The 9,069-nt window shown below is 35.1% G+C and overlaps 2 protein-coding genes across 2 annotated transcripts; both read right to left on the bottom strand.

Moving 5' to 3' along the window:
• Window positions 1-356: 356 nt before the first annotated feature.
• LOC120083281 (serine carboxypeptidase-like) lies at window positions 357-4,073 on the bottom strand. The gene is made up of 9 exons (XM_039038956.1): window positions 3,739-4,073; window positions 3,239-3,407; window positions 3,029-3,148; window positions 2,428-2,571; window positions 2,196-2,346; window positions 2,009-2,097; window positions 1,586-1,844; window positions 1,347-1,480; window positions 357-664 (listed from the first exon to the last, which is right to left on the bottom strand). Exons 1-9 carry the CDS (start codon window positions 4,071-4,073, stop codon window positions 542-544), a joined length of 1,524 nt encoding a protein of 507 aa, XP_038894884.1. The 3' UTR covers window positions 357-541.
• Window positions 4,074-5,016: 943 nt separating this feature from the next.
• On the bottom strand, window positions 5,017-8,263 carry LOC120083282 (vacuolar protein sorting-associated protein 24 homolog 1). The gene is made up of 6 exons (XM_039038957.1): window positions 7,852-8,263; window positions 7,592-7,668; window positions 6,850-6,952; window positions 6,264-6,385; window positions 5,449-5,643; window positions 5,017-5,366 (listed from the first exon to the last, which is right to left on the bottom strand). The coding sequence occupies exons 1-6, from the start codon at window positions 7,961-7,963 to the stop codon at window positions 5,286-5,288; spliced, it is 690 nt and encodes a 229-aa protein (XP_038894885.1). The 5' UTR covers window positions 7,964-8,263; the 3' UTR covers window positions 5,017-5,285.
• Between the last annotated feature and the right edge of the window lie 806 nt (window positions 8,264-9,069).

Below are 9,069 nucleotides of genomic sequence, written 5' to 3'. Positions count from 1 at the left end.
TATTAAAAAAAATTCATCAATCTATTTACTTTAAATTTTCTTTTGATGTAAAAATGATATATAGTTCTAAAACTGTATATTTTAATAAATGTGTCCTCATCATGTTGTGTCCTAGATTTTTAAAATATGACATTTTGCTGTATCCGTATCATGTTGTATGTATATCTCGTTTCCATATATGTGCTTCTTAACTCTTAAGGTTAGAGATTCAAATCCCCCTATACTCCTCATTAGTTAGTACTAAATAACTTCAACAACTCAGATATATTTTTACTTTTACTTCTAATTTGATGAGTAGGTCAACAAACAAAGACCAGAACTACCACCAGAAAATCTACTTCATGCAAATTTCAGAGAAAGTGAAGTGTGGTCTGTAGTTTTATTAACATATTCAGAATATAGAACAATACAATAAATTTTAAGAACATAAAATCAAAGCAATAATAATATTTAACACAATACACAATCATACAGACAATCAATTAGTGATGAGTGTGTGAATAAGGCTTTTTAAACAAAGGGAGAGAGATGAGGAAGAATCTCATTTTGGAGAAAGTTTTTCATGTATGTCATCTAAGCCAAGTTTGCCCTGCATCCAACTCTGAAGCATTTGAAGTGAAGCCTTTGGCTGATCCATTGGCACCATATGACCAGCATTATGAACCTGTAGTACAAAACCATCACACATTCTCAAATGATATGATACTAAAAACTCCTCTGCTCTAAGCTACAACTAATTGTTTCTTTTATTTTTCCTTCCTTTGAAAGTAATAAACCTAGTACATGTTAACCCTTTCGAGTTCCACCTCGTAATTTTTTTGTACAACTGCGAGAGTGGGAGATTGAACCTCCAACTTTTAGGGAGAAAGGTCATACCAATTAAAGTTAAACTCACTTCGACTCTTCAGCCTTGTAAATCAAATGAAATATTAGAGTTCATGTGAAAGGAGAAAAAAGGAAAAAAAAAAAATATTGAACTTGCTCATCTAAAAGCTTTAAGTTTCTAAGATCAGTTCTAGTCAAACTAATCGAGGGCAGAGTCAGAAATTTTTAAGGGCGGAGGCAAAATCTTACCCTTTTTAATTTTTATATATTGAGTCCTTTGATTCTAACAACTTGGAGAATTTAGAGGAAAACTCTAAAATCTTTGATCTTGTTTATAATTATTTGATTTTTTAAAATTGTGCTTGTTATCTCACAAATTCTTTAACAAAAAACTAAGTCGGAATCGAACGAGATTTTAATGTTTTTACTTTTATGAATATTAAGAAACTAAGAGGGGAGAATTGTTACATTGGTGACAATGTTCAAATGTTTGCTATTTTATAGTTGGGAGAGAGAGTGACCTTTAGGAAAGAGAGAGGTCCATGGCTTTTGAGAAGCCCAGCTTCTTTGCCATCTACTAGGAATGGAACAATTTTGGATGCTGCAAATGCTTTCTGACCAGACCAATTCATTTCATGAACCCACCTCGAATTCCCTTCAAATTTCAAAACAAAAGTAGAGAAAATCTTTAGAAACGTCTTCTCAGAAAGTAATGGGACTTCAAAAGGAGGATTTTGAACTACGAACATCGAAAACTTACCAAGCCAATTGCATATCAGATCATATTCGCCTGCATACACCAGCACCTTAATCCCGTCATCAATGAGAGCTGGAATGCCAACCTCAAGATTTCTCATCCAATCCATAAGCATAGCACTGTACACCTTACTACTGCATGACACAAAGTCCATATTCCCAACTCCGAGTGCGCTTCTTACTGATTTTTCGTTGAGGAATTTCTCCATGTTTGAGAAGTCATAACAGAGATTTCCAATGCATTCCTTTCTAACATCATAGTACTGCATAACAAAGACATGGTACAAATTTTCATCAGGATGCAAAATGCAAGACTCCTCCACCTCCTAGTATTTAAAATTAATGGCATCATATCAGAGTTTTATGAACTAAATACAACATGGTACTTCAATTATAAGATTTGATTATTTGGTTTGTTCTTCATTACGTTTTTGTCTCCGACGATGCCCATGATTCTGTTGAATATCTGGTTGCAGATGACGTAAGAAGATACACAAGCACTTCCCCCATCAGCACCTGATGGTGGATTCATTATGAACAAAGAGAAGTTACTTGGCCATAGCTATTGACATCATGTATTTGAAAGAAAATTTTGTGAATATTTAGAAACTTACCACAAGTTTTGATTGCCTTCTCACAGCCTGGGACCAACTTGTTTATGCTGTCGAAGTCAGATTTTCCAATCAATCCCATTTCCAAGGCATAATCAGTGTATGCTTTATACTGAATTTCAGGATTGGTAAGACCGTTGCCGATCGCAAAACCCTGATAAAATATTCGGTTTTCGATAAAAAGAATTGAAGAATAAAATCATGTTCAATCCAGGAAAATATGTAGTATAGGTACCTTTAGATTGATATGAATTCCCTGCTTTTCTTTATTTCCTTGGTGAACTCTGGATGCAAATGCAGGAATGTAGTGCCCGGCATATGATTCGCCAGTGATGTAAAAGTCATTTGCAGCAAATTCTTTATGCTCACTAAAAAATGCCTGAGAATATTGATAATTAACAACCAAAAGGAAAAGGGAAGAGATTGTAAGACACCTAATTATGGGAATAGTAGGATTATTAGGAAATATTAGGATGGTTATTAGATGGGGCATATTAGTAATTAGATAGTGAGTTGGTTAAGGCTTTTAGTTATAAATAGAGGGATTAGATTGAGAGGAAGGGTGTGAAGAATATTGTGAGATTTCCTTTAGGGAATTTAGGGAGAGTCTAACCCTCTCGAAAGGCTAATAGTTACCTTGTTTACTTGTTCTTATGATAATATGATATATTATAGTTTCTTCATTGATATTGCAATATATATTTCTATCTTTGGTATTCTTTGTGTTCTTGAGTACTCTTGTTAGGTGGTATCTTAACAGAGATATGTTAAGGAAGAGATCCGTTTGTCCTGTAGGATCTCTTGCCATTAATGAAACTGAAGGGACACTGTCCTACCTGCAAGAAGTCATACAAGTCATTGCTAACACCTTCTTCATCATGACGGATGTCATCATCGTCAGAAGTGTAACTGAAACCAGTTCCAGTGGGCTGGTCGACGTAAATAAGATTTGAGGCCTGCATACAAGGATCCAAATGACCAAAATCAGACAATGAAGTAAAAGAGAGTGATTTCGAACAAGGATATATGGTGAAGCAGGAAATGACCTTATCCCAGCCATAGTCATTCCAAACAAGAGACAAGTTGTTTGCAATTTGGAAAGGACCGTTTTCATAGAACATAGCAAGCTCACTGCTGCACCCTGGCCCTCCTGTTAACCATATCACAACAGGGTCCTTTTTGCTGTTTCTTGATTCAAAGAATAAGTAGAACATCCTGTAATATGAGTTGTATGAATAAATTAGAAAATGAATCAATCCTGTGAACAATAATACATTCACAATTCTGGTTATGAAGGATTCTTGGTCAAGATTACAGTAGGCATGAACAGAATGTGAGATTAGTCAAACTAATCTTGTCTATATGCTGAATAACTTCTTTTTATCCCTAGAAAAGCCATGGTTTTCTTTTCCTTTTCTTTGTTGAAACTTTTCATTTTGCACATTCCATAATCAGTTTTAGAATGAAGAATCAATATAAAAAGTACAACGACATCTTATAATATGTAGCAGGTGCAATCATAAACCTCTGAAAAATGCTTAATTACCTTGCCGATTTAGTATGTGGAAGGGGATAATACCCAGCATGGTGACCAAGTTCTTGAACTGATGGGCCTTGACTTTTTCTTCTTCCAATGAAAGGAAACTGAAAGCTTTTCTCTACAATCCCTGAAGATGAAAATGAAGGGTCTTCTGCTGCTGCAATGTTAATGGAGTCCTTGGGAAACAAGTTAAGGTCTCTAATGAGCTTTTCTGCTTGAAGAATTGGATAGTTAATGGTTGAAGATAAGTTTGGTTGCTCTTGGTCTAGAGAAATTGCAGATGCCAATGGTAGAGCAAGGAGCAAAGCGAAAGAAAGAAAGAGAGAAAAAGAAGCTGCCATTTTTTGTGTACAAGAAGGATATCTCCTTCCAACTATGGTTGAGGGTATATATAAGATTCTGTCTAAAGCAGATGAACTACCTATTTTACTTGGCTGATAAGGCTAACACAAACTTGGAGTAAAGAATGTCCAAAGCTAGAGGAGAGAGAGCCTACTGTAGGTTGGTGGGGATTTGAGGGAGGGAGTTGTAGAAAGAAAAGCAAAGTAAAGTTCAGTCAATAAGCAGATACATAAAAAAAAAAGAAAGAGAAAAAATAAGAAAAGTAAGGAAAGAAAAGAAAAGGAAAGAAAAATGAGTTCTGCTATTTGTCTCTTATTAGCTCTGAAATATAACCAGAGTTGATGTATTATGTATGAGAGGGAATCATTAAACAATTACTATTCATATCTTCACGGGGTGAATAAGTACACAGCTGCCAAGCCAAAGGGAATCAAACAGGACAAAAATTCTAACTTTGCATCTAAAATTATCAAAATGGTAAAAATAAACATAAGAATTAGTGGCCTTTTTCTAACCATCATCATCTTAAAGCAAAAAGAATGCAAGAAGCAAGACTTAACGTGCCTTAAAGGATTGGCCAACGTGCGTCTTTATCTCTCTCTTCACCTTTTTCTTTTGAAAAAGAATATAATCTAATACGTCTAAGGAACTCCACTTGCTACTTGATTGGAATAACATTCCCCTAGTACTATCATTGCTCTTCTAAAGATCCAATGATGATCTATTTCATGGGTTCATTACAATAATTAAAGCCTTCAAACCTACTTTTTCAACTTTTTAACTGCCTGCAGGATCTGAATATGGACAATTTTGTCTGGTAAACGCATACACAACTGTTCCCACTTGTTTCTGTTACTTTATGGCACTCCATTGTACTTTTTGATTAAAAAAAACATGGATCACAATGTAGGTAAGAAACATATAGCATTTACACACATACGATGATAGGACAATGCATCATTTTCATTCTGTTAAGAAGATTGGATACAATATACATCAAACGGTTAGTCACCGTCTCGGTCGCCACCTACATCTCCACTCTCTTCCTATCTATTTGACAAATATGTTCTCAGTTTAAGAATCTTGATCACACAAACATGAAGAGAAAGTTTGGTATGTTTGCTTATTTTCTCTCACATTAAATACCAGGAGTACAGTTGACGCTCAAATCGAGTTACAGCCATTTTGACAATTTATGTGAAATATCGAAATTATGATCTAACTTTTGCAAGTCGAGCCCTTATCTCTTCTAGTTCTTCCTCGTCATCAACACCCTCAGCTATTGCTTCTTCCTGAAAAAGAAATAAATGTCACAATATTTTATTCTTTCACAGGATCAATTTTCGTGGGTACTCAAAATTATGCAATATATACCTCTTCCCGGACTTCCTGAACATGAGCCGGTTGCTTCATCCTTTCCTTCCTGACAGCTTCTGGAAGCTGTGCGGCAGTCTCACCGGCAATGGCAGTCAAAACTTTGTCAACTTCCTCTTCAATCTCCTCTTCAATATCCTCAGAATCTAGTGCTGAATCCACCGCATCGTTTACAAATTCCTCGATCACCCCAGCCTATAGATATAGGATACAAAAAAAGCAGCTACATTAATGATAGTATTGTAACACTTTATACAAAAAACATATAAATTCAGTAGCGTTTGGCAAGTTAAACAGAGAACAGAGACTTGACAATAGGACTATAAGCAAGTACCCTTAATAAACGTTCACAAACAGAAGAAGAGCATGAGGATTTAACGAAGGATTGTACACAATGTCGTGGTGATGTTTAAACAACAAAACATTCTTTTGTAATTATAGCCTCATAATTTTCTTTGATTAGAAGGCTCTCCTATAGTCTCTTTGGGAGGGGGGGTCTCTCTTCCGCAACCCTTGTGTTTTTTTCCTTTGGTGCTAAACAAAGTTGTCGATGTTTCTAAAAACAAAAGGTAGCATAATTGTAGAATTACTTCCTCATCCTCCCAAATGAAAATAAAAGATAAAACAAGTTACGAGGGACCAGGATGAACATATTGTAACTTGATTAAAAAAAAAAAAAGAACCTTACCTACATGCAAAAAAGGACCTAATTAATAATAATGTTCAATCACGTCTATGTCAACTCTAAGCCTCTAAATTCATAACCTCGACCAAAGAGAAAGTTAGAAATTGTTCCTATTCTTAAAAAAAGATACCTTGGTCATCTCCTTGCTAAACTCTTGCATTGTAGTTGCCATTTCTGGGGCCTTCATCAGATTATTAACAAGCTTCATAACTTCAGCACTCTTGGAAAGATGCCCCACCGTTCTAGCAATGGCTGCAAAATTGGTAGGCTTTCAACAAATGTATCCAGAATCCAAGAAAATATAAATAACAATGGTGACTGATCAATGATCATATTATGTTGCACTTCGATATAAAAAGTTATGTCATAAATTGAATGCTAAGTAAGAATCCCATCCTCTTCACCTTCCCTCCCTATACTTTTCAATTTAACACCACTTCGAACTTTTCTATCTGTACTCAATTGATAACATGAGAAAAATATATCTCTACATATATACATATATATGTATGTATTATGTATATCTTCAGCAAACTATTATTTACAATAAACTTAAATTATACTATAGAGCTTGTCATATACCCATAATCATCAAATTATATCCCCGTACACAACAAAGTAAGAAAAACTAAGCTAATATTAGGTTGTTGAAGCCAATAAGACAGCAACGAGACCTAAAAGTTTCATCAAGTTTTAGAATATGCAAAACATCATACCAACACTTTCGCCAAGGTGCATGGATATCGAATTGAGTTGTGCCTTGTTTTCGTGAAGACGGTTCACAGTTTTTTTAGACCTCACAATTTCTTTGGCCAGTGCCTGAAACACAAATAGAGGGCAATATTAAACAAGAGATAGGACATAATTCCAGGCAGAAACAATTAAGGATGAGATCAAGTGTACTGAATTATAGATAATGTTTCCCCTAGTCCACCGAGAATATAGATCATATCACACAAATACTGTAATACATTCTAGTGTCCATATCCAAATGAACCCTTATGCTAATGGGTAGCACGTAAACAGGAAGCCTCAAACTGAACCCAGCCATCTTGGGTGCCTAAGTTCTCAGTGGAACAAAAATAAATTCAGCAACGTAAAATGATGATATCATCCATGTGTTGATTGAAGAGTTCCTCCTCCATCCGTCTTTTCCCCAATTTTTATGATTTGCTGGGTGAGGGTTGAAGAAGGAGCCTGGTGAGGTTTGGCCCTCGTTAATATCATGGTTTGATTTCGAGGATATTTTTGTAATTAATCTTTAGACGTTATTTTGTATAGCTAATGTTTGCTTTTTGTATGCCCTTATAATTTTTGCATTGCTGATAATTAACAGAGTCTCCATCCCCCTCACTCCGAAATGGATTAGGCAAAGTTTCCCCAGATCATAATTCGTTTCTTCATTATGAACCCCTAATCAGAAAATTAAACAGAGAAAATCTCAAGTTCATAACATACCTTTGCAGAGACCATATCATTCCTCTTGGCAGCATCCCTAATGGCTTTCTGCACATTTTTCTCTTCTCTCTGTATATCTGGCCCAAACCAATCAAAGAAGAACAAATCAAATCAAATCAAATCAAATCAAAAAAATTAAAGAATCCCTAGAGGTAGAAGAATAGATCGCATGATCAGAATTTTAACCCAGTAATGAACAGATACATAAAAGAAAACACAAAGGAGATTGAAATTGAAAATAACAAAATACGATCCGTTACCTCGAATTTGGCGTTCGACGTTGCGGCACTCTTGTCGGAGCCTACGCTGCCAATCCCTTAGCTGTTGCTGCGGATTTGGTTTGGGCTTCAAGATGCTCATCATTTTCTCCATCTCTCACCTTTTGACTACCAGGAATTTTGAGAATCAAAGAATTCCGAACTTGCTCAAGATCAATGGAATCAAAGTGAAATGAGCAGCCTCAAGAAGCTTAGGATCAACGTGCAGAGAGGGGATGTCCAGCGGCGGCGACTGTCGACGACGGTTAGCTGGACGTCGACGGCTGGGTTGCTGCACACGCAGAAGATGACGAGAGGGGCAAAGTTAGGGGGGGAGAGAGATTATCGAGTGTGAGAAGGAGATGGCGTGAAGGGGCCGGCGACTGGGTTCTAAAACTCGGAATTTTTTGTTTTGTTCGGGGGAATTTGGAAATAAATTTGAATTTCACACCATAAAATTTGGATTGTGCCTAAATTTTAGTTGAAATAACACCACGGATCATAATAGAAATTAATATAATCGTAATGAAATTTATGGATCAATTGTATTAGGTATGACTCATTAATGTAATTAGATTACTTTTGATTGCGTTTATTTAAAATTATGAATTTTGTCATATTTATTGCTATCGTTCTCATTATCGTTACCTTTAAGGGTCAAACTGTAACAGTAACCGTAAATGTATCAAAATTCATAATTTTTCTCCGAAATAGTAATAATAATGATAACCGTAAAAGTAACTACAACGATACAATTTAATTTTTCAGACACGATTGGATTGAGCACGTTCCATTTATCAATGAGTTTTTTTTTTTAATTACAGATTTGGAAGTGGGTCTGGTGTGTTAGTACATACAAAACACAAGTAAATAATACCAAATATAATCAAATGGGGTCCACTTGATTTATTACCGTTGGATGGGGGTAAACGTGACCTAAATGTGAAGTCTTATTCATAATTTAATTTAAAGATTCAAACTTGGATAAATTGAATTTGAGATAAAGTTTCGGTAATGCCTCAAATTTTAATTCAAGATAATAATTTATATTTGAATATTGAAGAAATTTAGTATGAGATAAGAACCCATTTAAATTGGATAAAATTTTGAATATACCCAAATTTAAATTCGAAATAAATTTAAGGTCTCAATTTAATTTGACTTGGAAATAAAAATCTAGCCAATTTAGAATAAGACTTAGAATATGCTCCAAAATTAAAT

Source organism: Benincasa hispida, chromosome 8 (assembly GCF_009727055.1).
Source record: "Benincasa hispida cultivar B227 chromosome 8, ASM972705v1, whole genome shotgun sequence".
NCBI lineage: Eukaryota > Viridiplantae > Streptophyta > Magnoliopsida > Cucurbitales > Cucurbitaceae > Benincasa > Benincasa hispida.
Note: the sequence above shows the minus strand (reverse complement) of the source record. Positions and strands in the feature narration are given on the sequence as shown.